The sequence below is a fragment of the Camelus dromedarius genome, chromosome 5 (assembly GCF_036321535.1).
Source record: "Camelus dromedarius isolate mCamDro1 chromosome 5, mCamDro1.pat, whole genome shotgun sequence".
Taxonomy (NCBI): domain Eukaryota; kingdom Metazoa; phylum Chordata; class Mammalia; order Artiodactyla; family Camelidae; genus Camelus; species Camelus dromedarius.
The window spans coordinates 94,055,258-94,075,370 of NC_087440.1; the positions used below are offsets into that span (position 1 = coordinate 94,055,258).

Consider the following 20,113-nt stretch of genomic DNA (forward strand, 5'->3'; position numbering starts at 1 on the left):
CTTTCCGCCACAGGAAGCTGGAATGGCCCTTCCCAATGTCCCTGGGGTGCTGTGGCTTTACTGACAGACACTCAGTGCTGGTCCCAGCTCCCTGCCAGGAGCCTGTCCTGCTGGCCTCCCCTGGGGCCGTGGAGCCACAGACTCGGCACATTGATTTCGCCCCCTCTGCCCTGACACACTGAAAGGCTCACACAGACACTTGGACAATGTCCAGCCGCCCCGGGCGGTGTCCCGTGGATGACTGAGCTCTCCAGTAGTGCTGGCCTGGATCGCCCAGCAGAGCCAACCCTGACCAGGCGCTGGCCTCCGTTTCCTGGAGCATTTCCTGCGAAGGGCAGACAGCTGTGTCTCCTGTGTCTGCCCTCTGGGGAGTGCTGTGTCTCCTACAACCCGGGACCTGAGACTGTTCCTTTGAGATGGAACCACCAGGACGGACTGGAGCTCAGGGTCTGGCCTCCCAGGAGGACCGAGTCCTGACTCCGGCCCTGCAGCCTTGGCAGCCGGTGGGCACAGTGGCCCTCACGCTCCTCGACCTGGGACGTGCCGCTCCAGGACGGGAGACAATCATTTCTGTGGTTCCAACCCGACTGTGCTGCGTGTTACAGCAGCCGTGCTGACCAGGCGTCCGACACCTGGGACTTGCTGCTGACTCCGCGCCCCCAGGGAACCCCAGGGATGGGTGTGGTGGGGGGAGAGCTGGGGCCTGGGGCTGGGAGGGTGTGGAGGGCGGCCAGGCTGCGGAGGCACCAGGGGAGGGGCCGCAACACAGAGCAATTCCCAGAGAGCTATGGAATGGTAAAGGATGCTTTATTGTCTGAACAACCCAAAACATGACAAGCCAGAGTCTCCCAACAAAAAACCCAACCAAAGATAAACAGCGCAGTAAGTTCGTGGGCGCCAGACGTTTAGAAAGGATGCACAGCTTCCCAAGCCAGGCCTGGCGTGACCTCTGGCTGTAGCGCCCCCCCTCCCCCGCCACCACCCGGCAGTGGGGCCTGCCCCTCCCCATCCAGGGAGAAGACAGGAGAGGCCCAGGGGTCTGGGGCCGGGACGCCAGGCTGTCGGGCTCCCTCCTCCCGGGGCTCGCCTCTCACCACACTGCCCAGTGCAGAGTGCTCCTGCTGAAGTTGTCTCAGGCCGCTGGCCACGGGATAGGGTGGCTGAGGCCAGTGCCCTTTTTGCCAGTGTCCTTCTTGCTCTGTCTAGCAAGGCTGCGTTCTGCCCGTGGGGGACCTGGTCTCCAGGCCCGTCTCTGGGAAACTCTGGCGAGGAAACGTCACCCCCTTCCTGGCAGAGCTGGCTGCTGTAGGGGCCATGGGCCCAGGCCCTTCTCAGAGGTGAGTACTTGGCTGAACGTTGGTGGCACATCCAGAGGCTTCCCTGCTGAGTGAGGTCGGCCGGGGCAGCACTGTTCCAGCAGATATCTCACACAGTGTGCCTCCTTTTTGGAACCGTCCTTGGTCACCAGGCCCGAGAGTGTCCACAGAGAGCGGGCCGTGCCCACTGCCCCGGGATGCCATCTTCCTGCTCGTCCAGAGGAACCCCAGGGTGCCCCGGGCACTCCCGGTGAGGACAGGCAGACCCCTCAGCTCAGGTTGGTGGTAGCACCTGCTGTCCACTTGGTCCCCTGAAGGTGGTCAGGGTGCAGGGTGTGGTCGGTGGTGGCCGTGAGGTCGGAGGATGGAGGTGCGGGTGAACATGGCCGAGAGTTCAGAGCTGGCAGGGCAGCGGGCGGAGTAGTGGCTGAGCAGCTCGGAGCGATGATCGGGGTACCTCTGGGGCCTGGGGTGTCCGTGGACACCCCCAGAGGACACGCTAGGCCCCCTGCCCGATCATGTTTCTGTAGTCTGGGACGATCGTCCGCTTCAGCTCCACCACCGAGGAGAAGATCCACTTCACCTGCAGGGACGGCGGGTGTGAGCACAGCCGGGGCCCCCATGCCAGCTTCCCCCAAGGACCTGGCCTCCCAGCCCGGGGACTGCCGGCCGCGAGTGTGCTCCGGTGGGGTGGCGCGAGGACTGCGTGGGCATAGCTACGGACAGCGAGGTCCCGACAGGGACAGAGAGGGACAGTGAGAGAACAGAATGGACTGGAGAGACAGAGAAGGACAGACAGTGGACAGAAAGGACAAGAGGGGAGAGTGAGGAGACAGTGACGGGACTGTGAGGGGACAGGAAGGGGACAGGGAGGGACAGGGAGGGACAGGGAGTGGACAGGGAAGGGGCACTGTGTGAGGACAGCAGGACAGCTGGCCTGGCCCGCCCACCTTGAAGAGGGTCACTGTGGCGCTGTAGCACACGCTGAGCAGGAAGAGGGTGATGAAGATGGAGATGGTGGTCCACAGCCCGTCCAGCTCCCCGCTCTGGGCCTCGGCACAGCTCTCCTCCTCCAGGAGTGGCTCTGGACAGGGAGGGGGTGGTCAGCTGTGTGACAGGGCGGGTGGGGCACTTGTATCCCCCTGGGGGGCTGGATCAATGGTTCCCTGAGGTCAATCCCTGGGCACTGACCTCGTGTCCCCCATTCCTCCAGATTGGGCCTCAGTCTTGGCCGGACCCCTTGGGCCATATGTAAGCCTGGCCCGTGGGGGTCCCTCATCCACTCCTCTGCGGTGCCTTTCATGGGGTCCTCTTGGGAGAGGGTGCCCTGACCCCTGCCTTCCCTCCCACTGGAGGCCAGGCCTAGACGGCAGGGGTCTGCAGAGCAGGTCTGTGGTGGGTACTACTGCAGGGAAGGGCGGAGGCAACCTTGGGGTGTCCCTGTGTGCCCGAGGGGGTTGGGTGGGCGTGCTAGGGACCAGTGGGGTGTTGGGTCTCTGTGTGTTGAGGAGGGGGTGCAGGTGTCCTGGGGAGAAGAGGGGTGGGGGTCTGAGCTGGCCATTGTGGTCAGTGCTGCTGGGGCTTTGAGGAGTGGGGACCAAGCTGGTGTCCACAGAGGGTTCACGAGACCCGGCTCCAGGCTCTGTTCTGGCCCTGGGCGGGTACCCCATTGAGGACCCAGTGAGCAAGGCTGGCTTGTGTGCAGTTTTGTGGTTGTGCGCTTGTGTGCAGTTGCACAGGCACGTGTGTGTGCGTGAGTTTGCAGGTGGACGAGGGGTGTGCAGGCTGGTGTGCTCCATGAGAGGGCTTTTTTCCTACGAGTCTGGGTGAGTGTCCCCTCGAGTGTACAGATATGGCCCCGAGCACCTCGCCTACGGGAGGGTGGGGCCTGATCTCTGTGTGTCCTGGGAGCAGGAGGCCTGTGCCCCCATCGCCGGCCAGGCGTGGCTCCCATGTTGACAGGGTGTCAGCACGTTGTTTCTCTAGGCCCCGGGGACAGGAACTGCGGGCACAAGGACTTGCCACTGTCCCACAGTTGGGCTTGGACAGAGGGGAATATCTGGGCACTCATTTCCCTGAAGTTCCTTGGGGGGCTCTACCAGATCCCCTCTACACAGTCCTGCCTGAGTAGGTGCTGGCCGGACGCTGGACCCTGGGGAGCTGATGCCTCTGGCAGACCCCATCCCTTGCCTCGTGTCACCCCCAGTTCCCTGATGGCACCAAGTTTGTCCTCAGAGCCTGGCCTGCCCCCGCCTCCCGCAGGCCCTGAGAGCGCAGGAGCTCTGCTCGGAAAGAACCATGACAGGGTTGCAGGGCCCCAGGGAGGCACTGGGTGTTTTATTTCATGCTGGCCCGGGAGTTATGTACACAGGGGTGGGGCTCAGGCATCCGTGCTGGACCCTGAGGGCCTCGGGGAGGGGTGTTCGCTGGGGTGCCGGGGTGAGTCTCATTTACCCGAAGACTGGGAGATGGATTTCTGGGTGTAGTGGTTGTGCAGGGCCTCGTGCATCACCACACAGGTGAAGGTTTCTCCCCGCTGCCACGTGTTCTTTCCCACCGAGAGCTTGCTGTAGAGGAAGTAGGTCCCGTCGTTGTCCAGCTGGGGCAGCGTGGTGGCGTAGGCGCCCTCTGACTCCGGCTGCCCATTCCTCTGCCACTCAACGTTGATGTCAGCTGGGTAGAAGCCTTTGACCAGGCAGGTTACGCTCACGGTGTCCTTGGCCAGCTCTTCCCTGTGTGGGGCCAGGGTGTACACCTGCGGCTCCCGGGTCTGCCCTGTGGGGACAGGCGTGTCTGTGAGCCCGACGGTCACTCCAAGCAGCCCCACAGGACCCTCCCGCGCCCGTTGTCCGTCCCACCTTTGGCCTTGGAGATGGTCCTCTCGATGGGGGCCGGGAGAGCTTTGTTGTTGACCTTGCACTTGAACTCCTTCCCCGTCAGCCAGTCCTGGTGCTGGATGGTCAGGACGCTGACCACGCGGTACGTGCTGTTGAACTGTTCCTCCTTTGGCTTCGTGTTGGCCGTTCGCACCTCAACGCCATCAATGTACCAGTTGAAATTGACCTCGGGGTCTTCCTTACCCACGTCCACCACAACGCACGTGACCTCGGGCCTCCCAGAAATGGAGAGGACATCCTTGGGTTTTGGGGGGAAGACGAAGACGGAGGGCCCTCCCGGGAGCTCAGGCTCTGGCAGGGAAGACAGGGTGGGCAGTTAGCTCCTGGACCAGCCTTCTCCAGGACACATGTATTCCGAGCACGCCAGGGCTGTGGCCACCTCCTTGTTAAAGAGGGAGTGGCTTGTCTGACTCACCTGGACATTTGGGACACGGGCATCCTCCATGCGGTTCTGCAAAGGAATCAGACAGGAGGTTTCTGGGTGAGGGCGAAAGGTCTGTTGGGGCGGCATAAGTCAGGGATAGATTTTGGCAGGTCCAGCACCAGCTATGTGCGGTAGAGGTGTGCATCCTGTGCCCACCTTGGACCTGATAGAAACACCCAGAGGACCCCTCACATAGCCTGGGAGGCCTTCAGGCGAGGAGACCGCTCCTCCTCTGATACTCTGGGCAGAGGTCGCCATCCTGGCATGTGGTTCAAGCCGGGCGGAGGGCTGACCTCGGTCCTGTCTGGGAGTGGACGCCCGCCCTGAGGCCTGTCTACTTACCCACACGCTTGTCCACCTTGGTGCTGCTGGCCGGGTGGGCTACGTTGCAGAAGAAGGTCTTGCCGGTCGAGCTGCTGGTGGGCAGAGTCACTAAGCTGCTGAGGGTGTAGAGCCCCGAGGACATGAAGACTGACGGGAAGGTGTGGACGCCGCTGGACAGGGCACCCGAGTTCCAGGTCACTGTCACTGGCTCAGGGATGTAGCCCCAGACCAGGCAGCCGAAGGCCACCGTGGAGCCAGGCGTGTCCCCGCATCTAGCAGTCAGAGGATAGACCGATGGGGCCTTGGTGGAGGCTGCAAGAAAGCAGGCCGTGTGACCACCAGGGCTTCACCCCTGGGAGGGTCCAGGCAGGGTGTCACGAGCCCAGGTCTGGGCACCCCTGAGCCCAGCGCCCACGTGCTTCCAGAATGTCTGCAAAGCAGCTGGCCGGCAGGGCCCTCACCACCCAGGGCCTCGTGCCTCTGCAGCTGTGTGTCAGCGCTGGGAGATCTCCTGGGTGACAGCCCCCTAGGTCCCTGACCTCCTGCAAGTGCCTGGCCTGACTGAGCCCTGTGTCTGAGTCCTGACCAGTGCTGCCTGCTCCCGGCCAGCATCCGCTGGTCCCCTGAGCTCACTGTCCTGCTGCCCCAGCCCGGCCCTGCCCTGGGTGTGTGGGCCTCTCCTTGGCGTGGTGGGCCTCCACCACCCAGAAGCCTGCTCGTGGCCCCTTGCCTGGCCTGCTCTTTGCCCTCCGTGCCCGTGTCTTCTGGGTCAGCTCTGCAGCCAGAGCACCTGGGCCCTGGCCCCTGGCCCCCCTGGCCCTTGGCCCCCTTGGACCCTGGCCCTGCAGGTCTCCTCCTTGGCCCCTCCCCTTTCATCCCTGTGGCCTTAGCCAGGGTGCCGAGTCTGTGCCTCGGGGAGCTCCTGTCCCTCTTCTGGTCCTCCAGCTGGAGCCCCTCAGCTCACTTCCCCCTCACACCTGGGCCCCTGACGCCACCCCAGCTTGTGGCTCCCATGTCCCTGTCCTCTGACCTCAGCCCCCTGCTCACTGGCAGCCTCTGAGACCCTTGTCCCAGGAGACACTGGCCAGGAGCAGCCGTGGCCCCTCTGACCATCCCCACAGCCGTCAACCTGGCTCAGCTCCTCGTGTGGCTGTACCTTAGGTCTGGGCTTTAATCCGCTAGCTACAGGGGAGCCCCGCTGTTGTGTGGACCCTTTGCTCATTCTCACAATTACAACTGGCTTCCTGGACCTCTTTAAGCTGCCTCCTGCCCTCCCATCCCCCTGTTCAGCAATACAAGCTCTACCAGCTCCTTGGAGTTCCTCAGGGCAGTCCTGTACCTGCCTGCCCCCAGCTTACAGGTCATAGCTCTGATTGTTGCTTGGAGACCCTGTGGCTGCTCTCTGGTCTCCCAACCCTCTGCTCCTCTGTAGAAGCTCAACCTGCTACCAGGAACCACTGGTGCTGCCCTCTGCCCACCCAGCCCTCTGCTCCCCTGCAGACGCTCAACCTGTGCCCTGGATCCCCTTGGGGCTGCCCCCTGCCCTCGCAGCCCTCCGCTCACTTGCATAAGCTCAACCTGCTCCCTGGAACCCCTGGGGCTGCTCCCTGCCTTCCCAGCCCTCTGCTCCCCTGCACATGCTCAACCTGCTCCCTGGAGCCTCTGGGGCTGCTCCCTGACCTCCCAGGCTTCTACTCTACTGCAGAAGCTCAACCTGCTCTCTGGAACTCCTGGTGCTGCGCCCTGCCCTCCCTGCCCTCCGCACCCATGCAAAGCTCACCCTGTGCCCTGGAGCCCCTGGGGCTGCCCCCTGACCTCCCAGCCCTCCGCTCACCTGCACAAGCTCAAGCTGCTCCGTGGATGCCCTGGGGCTGCCTCCTGCCCTTGCAGCCCTCCTCTCACCTGCACAAGCTCAACCTTCTTCCTGGAAATCCTGGGGCTGCCCCCTGCCCTCCCAGCCCTCTGCTCCCCTGCATATGCACAATCTGTTCCCTGGCGCCCCTGGGGCTGCCCCCTGCACTCCGAGGCCTCTGCTGACCCTCACGAGCTCAACCTGCTCCCTCGAGCCCCTCGGGGCTGTCCCCTGATCTCACAAAGGTCTGCTCCCTTGGAGAAGCTCAACCTGCTCCCAGGAACCCTTGGGGCTGCCCCCTGCCCTCCCAGCCCCTTGTTCACCAATACAAGCTCTACCAGCTCCTTGGAGCTCCTCAGGGCAGTCCTGTACCTGCCTGCCCCCAGCCTACAGGTACTAGCTCTGATTGCTCCTTGGAGACCCTGTGGCTGCTCTCTGGTCTCCCAACCCTCTGCTCCTCTGCAGAAGCTCAACCTGCTCCCTGGATCCCCTGGGGCTGCTCCCTGCCCTCAAAGACGTCTGCTCCCCTCTGAAGCTCAACCTGCTACCAGGAACCACTGGTGCTGCCCTCTGCCCACCCAGCCCTCTGCTCCCCTGCAGACGCTCAACCTGTGCCCTGGAACCCTTGGGGCTGCCCCCTGCCCTCCCAGCCCCTTGTTCATCAATACAATCTCTACCAGCTCCTTGGAGCTCCTCAGGGCAGTCCTGTACCTGCCTGCCCCCAGCCTACGGGCGGAAGCTCTGAATGCAACCTGGAGCCCCTGGGGCTTTCCTCCTGCCCTCCTAGCCCTCTGCTGACCTGCACAAGCTCAACCTCCTTCCTGGAGCCCCTCAGGGCAGCTCCCAGCCCTTCCAGCCCTCTTCTCCCCTGCACAAGCTCAACCAGCTCCCTTGAACCCCTGAGGCTTTCCCCCTGCCCTCCTGCCCTTCAGTGGCCTCTCACCTGCACCAGCTCCATCTTCTCTTGAACTCCAAGTTAGCTTCTGGCCCCCGTCCACCCCCAGGCTTCTGCTCATGTGCACGAGCTCCATGTGATTTCAGAGCGCCTGGGGCTGCCCTCCTTGACCTCCAGGTGTTCTGCCCCCTCTTACATTCAGCCTCCCTGACCTTTGTCCCTGGTGCTGGCCCTTGGCAGCCTCTGACCCTCTGGGTCAACGCAGAGCCCTCAGCCTAGTTCCGCTCCACACCCTGAAACCTGTGTTATCCCCAGGGCTGGTTTTTCTTCCTGGAGTCCCACCCGGGTGCCCTCCCAGCAGGGCTGGCTTTTCTCCCTGGAGTCCCACACTGGTGCCCTCCCAGCAGGGCTGACTTTCTCCCTGGAGTCCCACCCTGGTGCCCTCCCAGCAGGGCTGGCTTTTCTCCCTGGTGTCCCACCCTGGTGCCCTCCCAGCAGGGCTGACTTTCTCCCTGGAGTCCCAACCTGGTGCCCTCCCAGCAGGGCTGACTTTCTCCCTGGAGTCCCACCCGGGTGCCCTCCCAGCAGGGATGGCTTTTCTCCCTGGAGACCCACACTGGTGCCCTCCCAGCAGGGCTTCTCGTCCTTGGGTACCTTAACCCTCTTTTGTGTCCCCAGTGTCCCCAGAAGTCTCCCCTGGTCCCTGGACCTTCCAGGTGGTGGGCCGGTTGCCTGTGCCCACCAGCTCCCAGCCTTCACCTCAGCTGCTCCTGGAGCCTTGTGGGGTCCCTGAGGTGGGGCCTCCCCTCCAATGCCCCCTGCGCTCCCTCTGCCCCTGCTCCTCTTGGGCTGCACTCACCGAAGGTGGAAGCCATGGAGGTGGCTCCCCTGCAGCCTGGGTCTCCGTGCTGCCGCCACCCCTTCCCTCCTCTGGCCCCAGGCACCTGCGCTCCTCCAGGCCGATCTCTGTGCCTGCAGCCCCAGTTCCTAGGATTTCGTAGCTGGATTCCCGTAGATGTGAGCTGACTGCCCGCAACCCTGCGAACACTAAGAACAGGACTGAAACCGGTGGCACTGCCTGCTTCCTGAAGTTCCCTTTTCTCTGGGTGGTTTCTGTCTCAGATGACCTGGGGGAGTCCAGACTCAGCAGAGGCGCCTCACATAGATGCCTGGGGGTGGGGCGAGTGGTGTCCTGGGACCTTGGGCTGAGAGTGGGAGTCTCGGCGGTCACCTGTTCCCTACCTCCCACAGGGGTGCTGCCCGCTTGTCTGGCTGTTGCCTGGGGTACCCGGCCTCCGCCCTGAGCCCCCGGTCCTCCCAGGGCCAGTGGTCACCTCTCTCCTCTCTGGTGAGTGCGGTGGGCACAGGCCGCAGCCTAACCCCAGCTTTGTCCTGTCCGCCTGCCAGCACGGCCTCTTGGGTGGGCGGCTGTCTTCCTCTGGGTCCAAGCCTCTTCTCTCCCTCCATCCGTGGCCGCATCCCTGTCCCCCATCTCTGACCGCAGGGCGGTGTAACACGCAAGGTCAGAGGGAAGCTGTTTCCCCAACAGCAGCTGTCTTCTGTGCTGCAGAGTTCACGGTGGTCTCTGGGGCTGGAAGAAGGCTGTCTGGCTGAGCAATAGCGCGCAGGCCCTCCACCGCTGCATGTGCCCCAGGAGTGGGGTGGGGACCTTCAGCTTCTGCTGGCTGGGAGTGCCGCAGCTCACTCCAAGCCCCGTGCGCACCCCTGGGCTGTTCTGTGCCTGCAGCATCAGGGTCCCTGGGGGATAATGCAGTGCCCACTTCAGAAGAGCCGCGGGTGGGGAAGGGGGCTTCCCGGGCACGTGTCCTACAAGGGCTGGGTGGGCGACATGCGTGCTGCGCCCCTTCCGGCCTGCACAGAGTGGAGTCCAGCCCAGGTGCTCTGCTGGGCCCCACAGGACCGCCCGCCACCCCTGCTCTGCTCGCTTCCTCCGGGGATCACCGCCCCTGCTCAGACCCGCTCCGCCACCTTCACCTTCGTCTCCGCTTGTGTCTAGGTCCCAAGATGCATTTGGGGCTGCTTTTTAACAGCGACTGCGAGCCACTGTCATGAGACCTTGTGTCTCCTAAGTTGCTGAAAATGCTTTAACAGGATAAGGAGAGCCTGATTATTCCGAGCTGGTGCAGCCAGGGCGTCCACACCCAGCACCGGGCTTGGCAGAGCCTCCAGGCAGGCAGGGACGCGGGAGAGCTTTGCGGTTTTATTACGTGTATGTACTGTTCAGCGTTACTGTACACAGACACACGTGTGTGACATGTGTTTCTAATACATGTATGCATAGCGTATAATAAATAGTATGTTAATCTATTAAAATATTTTCTGTGTATAGAAAGGTTCTTTAGAGAAAAAGGGCGAGCTCCGGGGTGCGTGATGAGGCGGTCGGCTGGGGAAGCTGGACCAGGGACGAGATGCAGGCGCCCCTGTGATGGCTGGGGGCACGTCCGGCTTTCTCATGTGGGTCCTAAGCCGGACGCAGGGACAAAATGATGGACGCTGTCGGTTATTGGTCACGCCCCTGCCGGGCATGGGGGTGCTGTTACAGGTTGTTCGGCTTCTTGGACTTTCACTGGAGGTAGAGGTCTCACTTCCTGCAGGTCTGCCGTGTGGGGAGCAGGCGGCTTCCTGGGCTGGTTGCTGTAGATGGTCTCCTGTGCATCCTGGTCCTCCCAGCTAAGATCTCCCGTGCCTTGTGGTCCTCCCAGCTCAGATCCCCATTTCATTCTGCACTCCTGCCTCAACACAGATCTCTAGTGCCTCCTGGCACTCCCAGTACCGGCTGGACAGGGATCAGATGGAGGTAGCTAGAGGTGGAAGCTGCCTGGCTGTCTTCCTGCAGGGCTGATGGACACCTCCCTGTGCACGTTCCCTCCTCTTTGCCAGGGCTCTCACCGTAGGAAGTCTCAGACTTGGCTTGCCCCTTGTCAGGTCGGGGAGAGGCTTGCTCTTGTAGAAGAGGGGGCCAGTTCCCCCTTCCACCTCAGGTTTCTGAAAAAAGCATCTCCCAGAGTGATTAGAAGATAGGAACAGAGGGTGCCCTGGATGAGTACGGGGGCAGGGGGTTAACACTGGGTGTATAGACCCGAACTAAAGGACTTGAGTTGTAGGCAAGGGTGAAGGCAAAGAGAGGGACTTTGTGTCTCTGGTCAGTGTAGCGGGGAAGGTAGGTACGTGGGTTAATGGGAGAGGGAGTGAGGCAGGCTCGCAGGGCAGGCGCTGACAGGTGCTGATAAGGGTCTGCTGTGTCCTCAGGTATCGCCCTGCTTTGCCTTGTAAAAGGCAGGAGGCGGAGAGATTGCCTTGTGTCTGCTTTTTTAATTGCCTGCAGCTCAAAACGACCCTTGCGTCCATGTTGTATGGATTAGACGGACCGTGTGGAGGTGTGCAGGGCTCGGGTCCCCACGCTCAGCTCATGCCTGTGTCAGCAGGCGGCTCCCCCAGCACTGCCTTCTCCAGCGGTCTCCTTGGAGGTATCCGTCTGAACCGTGTAGGCGGGAGGGCAGCTCCTGGGGCTCCTGCTGGGCCACACCCCTGACTTCTCAGCTCCCTGAGCCTGCATCTTTTAATCAGAAAGCCCCCTCCCCGTGCCCCGTCCAAGCAGAGTTTTATGACTGGGGCGCCATCAGTAACACTCAAGCCTGCCCCTCCAGGCCCATCACATGGAGTGTGACGGAGGCAGAGTAGGGATTGGTGTCTTGACTCCTGCTGCACCCTACCTCCCACGGCAGAGACCAGCCTGGGCTGAGACCCACCAGGACGGCAGGCAGGCTGCTTGGCGGGTGGCGATGGCAGCATGGCGGGTGCGCCCTGTGCTGGAGCAGGGAGAGGAGCTGAGTCTGTGTTTGGAGGATGGAGCTGTTGACCAGTGTGGGGAGGCTGTGAGTTTCCAGGAGGAGGAAATGCAGGACGGCCCCTGGGCGAGAGCCGCAGACGGAGTTAGCCAACGTGGGGCCAAGGCGCTGGCTGGGCCTTGCTCCCGCCGTTCCCTGGGTGCTGACGCTGTTATCCCAGTGGCTGGCGGCTGATGGGCACGGGAGCCCGCAGCTCCCCTTGGAGGAAGGTGTGGGGAGCGAGAGGGGTCCAGAGGAGTCAGGGAGCAATGGAAGGCTGCGGCCCCGGGAGAGGATTTGTGCTAAACCACTCCCGGGGGCTCACAGGTTTCTCTGCCGCTGAGGTCTGCTGCGTGGGTGGGACAGGGGGGAAGGGGGCAGGGCACCGCCATTAAAGGAATGACACAGCAATTAGCACGGAGACGGTGGGAGACTCAACCCCCAATAGATCTTGAGGCCCAAGATGGTGGAAGAGTTGACTTCCAGTTGGCCTTGAGCTTCATTATCGGCTCGTTGTAACATACCAGCCTGGTGAATGGCGTGCCCACAGGGGCCAGGACAGTTCTGAGGCTGGCCATAAGGCTAACAAGTGGGTGGTGGCCCACGTCCTGGGACCCCCTGCCCCTTCCCCAAGGCGGCTGGAACGATCCCCCCACTAGTTAGCATGCGACGCTACTGAGCCCATGGGAACCAGCGCCCCCGCTCCGCGTGGCCGCTCTCCCTGCTGAGCGAGACGCCCGCGCTCTGTCTGCGGAGTGTGCCTCTGTCTGAGTAACCTACTCTTCCTGACCCACGGCTTGCTCTTGAGTTCTGCCCCGTGTGAAGCCAAGGACCCTCACTTATGGGGTGCCTCCCGGGGACTCACCTGGGACTGGGGGCACAGCCACCTTCTTGAGCCCCAGTCTCCTGTGTCCCGGGGGCTTCTTCCAGGGCCCACCTGCTCCAAGGCTGTCCCTTGGCTGAGGCTCCAGCTCAGCTGACAAGCTGCCGTCAGGTGTGCGTCCCCCAGCCCCTCACTGAGAAGCGCAGCAGCCAGAGACGAGGGCGTGGAGAGGGTCGGAGAGGGCCGGGACGTGGCTCTGGAACGCGCTGGCTGGCCTGGGCCGCCTCCCTCTGCTCCGTGTGGTGAACTTGGTGCCACAGATCCTGACGGGGGAAGCTCACCCACACGGCCAGGCGAAGCGCAAGGACCCTGGGCAGCACCATATTTTTTCTTACAGGAAGCCAGCGTTTTGTCTCCGAAGGTGGAGAACGGCTCATGCTCCTCACAGCAGGACCGCACGAAGGTGCCTTTCTGAGCAGCTCGAGTGCTGGGCAGCCAGTGAGCAAGCCGAGTGGGGTCGCCCGCGGGAGGGATCCACTCTGCTTTCCAGCAGGTTTGTGACACTTGCTGCCGTTCTAATCCAGGATGCTGTTCCTTCTACGAGGCTCAATCACTTGATGTACCGTTTAGGGGGAAATGCGCTGCGTTGTGAACAGACCCAGTGCGGGTAACTGGACGTTCCCACGTTGTACGTGTGGAAGCACGTGCTTTAGACTTAATTAAGCATCGATGCTGGGCCCTTGAGCTGGCTTTCCAGTGCAGTTTAGACCCCCTCTTCAGGAACGCTGCTGAGTGCCGTGGACCTGCCCTCCCATCCTCTCTGGAGTCAGTCGGCTCCTGTGGGTTGGAAGAAGACTGCGTTGTGCCCCAGGGTGTGTTAGTCTCCAGGGGAACGGAATCCGTAGGATGTACCCCTACCTCTGTGTATACGGTCTGTATCTAGAAAGAGATTTGTCGTAAAGAAGTGACTGGCACAATGACGGTGGCTGGAGTCCATGATCTGCCGGGGCGCAGGCAGCTGACGTGGAGAGTTCAGGTCCAAAGGCCGTCTGCTGTCTTCCTGAGAGAGGATGCCTGGAGGGACGTTGTCTGAGATCTTGCCTGTCAGGGGATGCCTTTATTCTACCTTTACACTTTATCCTTGGTTTGGGTGCAAATTCTGTTAGAAATAATTTTTCTGCTGATGGCTGAAGGCCATTTGATTGCATGTCCCCCTCAGTGGCAGAACATTCTAGAAGCACCAAAGGAGCTCAGATAAGGGAGTGACCTCTCGCTGCCCAGGAACACCTCTGAGAGCTCGCCTGGAGCGAAGGCAACCTAATGGAGAAGGGGCTCTGTTCACCAAGTGGTGGTGGAGCACCTGCATCCCAGCAGGAAACGAGCTGAGGCACATACTCACAGTGGTCATGAAGTTGACTCACAGTGGGTCGTTGACCTCAACGCAAAGAACGGAACCATGGGAATCTAGGTGACCTTGAGTTCGGCGAAGAGCCAGGAGGTACAACACCAAAAGCGCATTCCACGAAAAAGAAGTCACTAGCTGAACTTAACTGAAGTGGAAAATGCCTGCCTGTGGAAGACACTGTCGAGAGAATGAAAGGCAGGCCAGAGACTGGGAGAATCACACATCTGCAAACCTCGTATCTGATAAAGGACTCGTGTCCGAAATATGCAGAGAACTGTTAAAAGTCAGCAACAAGGAAAGCAACAACCCAGTTAAAAGTGACTAAAAGCCCTGGACAGACCTGTCACCTGGGAAGACTCACAGATGCAGAGAAGGAAGCGCAAGTTTCCTCCACGTCCTACGTCGCTGGAGCCTGTAAGTGAAAACAAGTAAGACCACCACGCAGCTGTTAGAACGGTGGACGTCCAGAAGCAACACCGAAACCCGGCACCTCCCAACGCTGGTGAGGGTGTGGGGCAGCAGGAGGCCTCCTCCGCTGCGGGTGGGTGCAAAACGGAAGAGCCCGTCTGCAGGAGAGCTCGGCAGGTTCTCCAAAATCTAAACCTAATCTTGCCATACAACCCAGCAACTGCATTCCTAGATACTCACCTGTTCAAATGGGCTGAAAACTCATGTCCACCCCAAAACTGTGCAGCGATGTTTATGGTTTATAAACGTCTGCAGATGCTTTGTTCGTAGCTTAACTCAAACTTGGATGCGCCCAGGATGTCCCTCAGTAGGTGAGTGGATGCATCCAGACAGTGGGATAGGATTTCAGAATAAAAAGGACGAAGCCGTCTGTGAAGAATTGAGTTTTTCATCATTGTATAGCGTCCTTCTGGGTGTCTTATGACTGTTTTTACCTTCAAGTCTATTTTGTCCAAGTGTACCCATCCTTGCTTCCTTTTGTTTGCCTTTCTCATGGAGTACCTTTTTCCATCCCTTCATGTCCAGCCTACATGTGTCCTTAAACCTAAAGTGAGTCCCTTGTGATGGCACAGATTTGGACCTTGCTTGTTATCCACTCAGCCGCTCTCTATCTTTTGCTCTGATAATTTAATCCATTTACATTTAAGGTAATTGTGGCAGGGAAAGGCCTATTATCACTGTTGTTTTTAATAGTTCTCTGTCTGTCTTATAGTTAATTTGTTCCTCTATTCCTTCTTGCTTCTTTCTTTTGTGCTTCATTGATTTTCTGTGGTGATATTCTTTGATTCTGCTGTGATTCAATAGGTATAAATTTCCAGTTATGCAAAATGAGTTCTATTCCGAGGCTCTGTGTGTAACATTGTGCCTACGGTTTACAACACTGCATTGTGCACCCAGATATTTGTTAAGAGAGTAGATTTCATGATAAATGTTCTTCACATACGTGTGCTCCTCCCCCCATCCCAATAGACCCAGAGCACAAGGAAACTTCTAGAAGAATGGATATATCGACTACCTTGACAGTAATGATGGTTTCACAGGTGTCTGCATTTGTGCAATCTCAGGTGTACCTCGAATATATGCGTTTATTTTGTGTATCAATTGTACCTCAATAAAGCTGTTGAAAAAAGAAGTTAATAGGAGAAGAAATGGGGGGACGGTATCGATCAATGATAGAGCGTGTGCTTAGCATGCATGAGGTCCTTGCTTCAATCCCCAGTATCTCCATTAAGAAAAATTAATTACCCTCCCATAGTCCCCCAAAGTAAGAAATGACCATTCAAAAAGAAGAAGAAATGAGCCATTGAGGCACAAAAGGACATGGGGAAATGAAAATGCACATTGCTAAGTGAAAGGAGCCAACCGGAGAAGGCTATACTGTCTGTGAGATTCCTACTACACGGTATTTGAAGGAGCTCATCTATGGAGGCAATGAGAAGATGAGTGGCTGCCAGGAGTTTGTGTGGGAGGGGTGGGAAATGAGGAGGTGAGGTACAGGGGGTCTTAAGGCAGTGAAATTGTACTGTGTGTTGCTGAAATGGTGGACCGATGGGCAGCAGTCTGAACAGTGTACCTGATCGAGGCAGTTCCATGGACAGCAGCCTCGGGGCTTCTGGATGCAAATGACACCATGCGTTTGTCAAAACTCATAGAACTGTGCAGATGATAGTGAGCCATGGTGTTGCCTATGGGCTTCAGTTAATCATAATGTATTAAGTTGGCTCATCATTTCTGACAAGTGTAGCACACTGGAGATAGATGTTCATAATAGGTGAAACTGGGCGTACGTGTGGGGGCACTGGAAGTTATGGAACTCTGTGACTTTCTGCTCAACGTATCTGTTAGCCTAAAACTACCCTAAAAGGGCAAAGTGTGTTTAATCTAAAAATATCATTACCCCGTGCAGAGCAGCAGAAGCAGAACCATGGACAGTAGCTGAGAGAGCCTGCTAGTCCGAGTCAGGACCACGGACAGCGGCCTGGAAGGCCTTGGGCACACACATGGCTCAGTCACTGTCTGACGTGGAAAAGGCCTCATGGACAGCAAATGAGCCTCACGTAACGTAAGGTAGTTTCAGAGAAAGAACGCAGTCTGGACCAGCGTCCCAAGACCTCGTGTGTCTCGGGGCAGGAGCCATGTCCATTTTCGTAACCTGAGTCGTCTTCTTGGCCCAATGTCTTGGAGTCCTGCCCCACAGAGAAGCATGATTGATCCCCAGTGTGGTGGGTGGAATTTGAAGATGGTTCCTTAGTTTGATATGAATTTGTGTATGTACATATACTTAAGTTAAATACACTTCATTGACAACGTTACATTAGTTTCAGGTGGACAGCATACCAAATGGTGATTCAATTCTTTTAGAGACTACATTCCAGTTGAAGTTATTAGAAGCACTGACTATACTCCCTGTGCTGTGCAATAGTCCTAGTAGCCTATGTATTTTATACATAGTAGTTGGTATTTGTTAATTCCCTGTCCTTACGTAGCCCCTTCCCCCTCTCCTCTCCACGCGGGTAACCACTAATTTGATCTGTCTATCTGTGTGTCTGTTTTCCTGTTGTTATATTTATTCACTTCTATTAATGTTTAGATTCCACATACAAGTGATATCGTAGAGCATTTGCCTTTGTCTGACTTACTTCACTAAGCCTCATACTGCAGAGAACCACCAATGTCACAAACGGCAGAAATCATTCTTCTGCACGGCTGAGCATTATTCCGTCGTGCGTATACATCGTACCACCTGTATCCATTTTCTGCCGACAGACACTTGTGTTGCTTCCGTATGCTGACTCCTGTTCATACAGTTGCTATGTACCTTGGGGTGCATGTATCTTTTCAAATTCTTGTTTTTGTTTCCTTCGGATGTATAGGCAGGAGTGGAATTGCTGGAGCGTGTGATAGTTCTGTCTTTAGTTGTTTTGAGGATACTCCTTACTGTTTTCCCCCGAGGCTGCACCAATTTGCACTCCTGCTAACAGCGACAAGGGTTCCGTTTACCCCATCTCTTCACCAATATTTCTTACTTGTAGTCTTTGTGGTGACATCTGATTTTGGTTTTGATTTACATTTCCCTAATGATTAGGAATGTGAGCAGCTTTTCACATGTCTGTTTGTTTTTTTTTTAGTTCCCTCTGTGAGCCCCCCGTTTTTTTGATGTTATATTTTACTTCTTCCTGTGAACTGCTGTTTACTGCAGTCACAGTTAATTTTATGTATTTTATCTTTTAATCTTTTGCTTATTTAGTTGATGGCCCTCAGGCTTTAATTTGCCTTTTAGTGGGATTTGCCTTTGCTGTAAATTCTTGCATCTTGCAATAGCCTGTGTGTTCCCCTCCAGGAAGACCTTTGACGTGTCTCTGAGGGTTGATGAACTGCTCCAGTGTTTGCTTGCCTGGGAAGTTCTTGTCTCTCCTTCCGGTGTAAACGACAAATTTGCGGGGTGACACCTCCTCCTAGATTGTAGGTATTTTCCATTCAGCATTTGTATAGATCATGCCTCTCCCGTCTGGTCTGCAGAGTTTCTGCAGAAAAATCAACTGCTAACTTTGTGGCAGTTCCTTGTCCGTGACAGTGTTGTTCTCTTTCTGTCTTCAGAATTCTCTCTTTATCCTTAACTTTTGCCAATTTAATTGTGACGTGTCCTGGTGTGGGTCTCTGTGGGTTCTGTTTGTTTGTGACTGTGTGATTCCTACGCCTGGAAATGTCTCTCTTTCTTCATGGTTGGTGAGTTTTTGCCATAATTTCATTAAGTACATTTTCAACTGTTTTCTCTCTCTCTTCTGCTTCTGGGAGCCCGATCATGCCAATGTTAGGACAGTTGATGTAGTTCCATAGATTCCTTAAACTGCTCTCAATTTTAAAAAAGTTGTTCTTCCTTTTGTAGTTCTGACTGGGTAATTCCCATGGTTCTGTCTTCCAGGTCACGTGGGGTCTCCGGTGTCACCTAGTCCCCTGTTCGCCCCTTCCAGTGTTTTAAGTTTTAGCTATTGTACCCCTCTGGTGAGTGGTTCTCTTTTTATATTTTCCTGGTCCCTGTGAAGGTTCAAACTGTTTTCATCTGTTCTTTTCCCTAACTTGGTTAGCATTCATATTACTAACGCTCTCAAGCTGCCCTCTCCCCAGGGAAGACCTCCGGGCCCATGACGTGTCTCCCCGTCCCGGGTCCCCTCCTCGAGGCTGCGCTCCAAACCGAGTACCTCTCTTCCCTCCCTACGTGACTCCTCGTGGACCTTTCTTCAGCGCCTTGGCTGTACAGGAGTCTCTCTGCCAGTCTCCATTTTTCTCCAGTGAGACGTGGTCCACATGTAGATGTAATGTGAATGTGCTCTGTGTCCTTCTACCTCACCGTCTCCGTCTCCTTCTCTCATAACCAACCTGTAGCGGCCGCCCCCACCCTCTTCCGTCTGACATAAGACGTGCTAGTGGTGATGCTACATACCTCAGCATATAAGCTGCAGGACACCCAAGACGGAGGTTATTCATCAACACGAGAAGTGAACATCAGCCGAAGATACGTAAGATGGGCAATGGGAGTTCAAGCCTTTCCTGGAGGAGGGTTGGCAATTTTATATTACATCTGAGGTAATTTCCCTGCGTTAGGTGGAAACGCAAAGTGTATTGCTGCCTTTTAATCGGGAAGCTTAACGTGGTCCACGGTGGCCGACACGCAGTGGGTTGTGCTGTCCTTGTTCTACGTCAGGTTAGCTAAGGCGTGAGCAGCTTTCCTAGCGTTCCCTTCCCTTTGTGTGTCTCTAGGTTAGGGTTGTTCAGAAGAGAAGTTTACACCTGTTGGAGAGCAAACTGTAGGAGCCGTCCTTTGGCTGGGGGGCTGTGCTGCAGCCGTGCACGTTGTCACTGCCCTGCCCCCTCACGCCGTCAGCGTGGAGACGCTGCTCCCACGGTGTCTGCCGGCCTCCGCAGGGGGTCAGCCCTTGGCCAGGCAGGTGTGCAGCTGCAACCTGCTGCAGCCGGTTTCTTCCACAGGGAGGGACACAGGCTCCAGGTCTTCCTGAAGGCGTTCAGATGTTATTGAATGGGTTAGATTTCTCCCGCTTAAAAGGTTTTTTTATCGTGGTAAAAGAATAGGAGTTGCCCCTAAGGAAGTGTATCATGTTACACCTTTCTCCGGGTCTTGGGGACAGTGAGTACATTCATAAAGTGTAATCACGACCACCTGCGTCTCCATAACTCTCCCCGTCTTTACGTGTGATACCCTATGCCCGTAAACAACACCCCCCGTTCTCCCCCGGCTGCAGCCTCTTCTGTGTTTTCTCTTTCTGGGAATGCGGCCACTCGTAATCGCTCACACAAGTGGAATCGCACACGATTCACCGTCTTGCCCCTGGCTCACGGTACGCGTTCCGATGTCCTCCAGGTGCCCCCGTGCTGTCACACACGTCACACTGTTCCTCTTTCTTCAGGGGCAGTGCTGTTCCATTGTACGCTCAGCCCACATCGTGCTCATCTGTCCATCCACGGAAGGACACTCGCGTTCCCGCCTCGTGGTAGGTATTGTCAACGGAGCTGCTGGGAAGTGGGTGTTCAAGTGCCTCTTTAAGACCTGTTGCCTGTTCGCTCGGGTTTATTGTAAGCAGTGGGATTGCTGCAAGTGTGGTAGTTGTTTCTGAAATTTCTCTGAGGGGCTTCCAAACCGTTTTGCACAACGGTAATGCCATTTTATGCCCTCACTAACGGTGCACAAGGGTTTCTTTTCTCCACATCCACGGACACCACACACGGACAGCAATGCAGGTTTTCAAAGCTCAGAGTGGCAGACGTTCCCCTTGGAGTGCAGGAGGAGGGGGCACCTGGTGGGGGCCCAGAGGCGCAGTGGGGTGGCAGCCCAGGGTGTGTGTGTG

General features: G+C 57.4%; 1 protein-coding gene and 1 gene segment (V, D, J or C); one reads left to right on the forward strand and one right to left on the reverse strand.

Moving 5' to 3' along the window:
• Nucleotides 1-20,113, forward strand: part of LOC135321365 (uncharacterized) — a 95,409-nt gene that overhangs the window by 12,018 nt on the left and 63,278 nt on the right. Inside the window, exons 3-5 of one of the 3 annotated variants that reach the window (XM_064486362.1) lie at nt 8,960-9,056; nt 18,175-18,254; nt 19,676-19,759. In XM_064486362.1, the coding sequence (XP_064342432.1) occupies nt 8,960-9,056; nt 18,175-18,254; nt 19,676-19,759 (261 nt within the window). Of the gene's footprint in view, nt 1-13; nt 796-8,959; nt 9,057-12,776; nt 15,020-18,174; nt 18,255-19,675; nt 19,760-20,113 lie in introns of those variants that run through there. The other 2 variants (XR_010381104.1, XR_010381103.1) reach the window with 2 other exon arrangements.
• Nucleotides 789-6,813, reverse strand: LOC135321363 (immunoglobulin heavy constant gamma 1-like). The segment is given in 7 exon segments: nt 789-1,899; nt 2,267-2,400; nt 3,771-4,091; nt 4,175-4,504; nt 4,629-4,664; nt 4,980-5,273; nt 6,796-6,813. Coding segments are annotated over 6 exon segments (1,029 nt in total).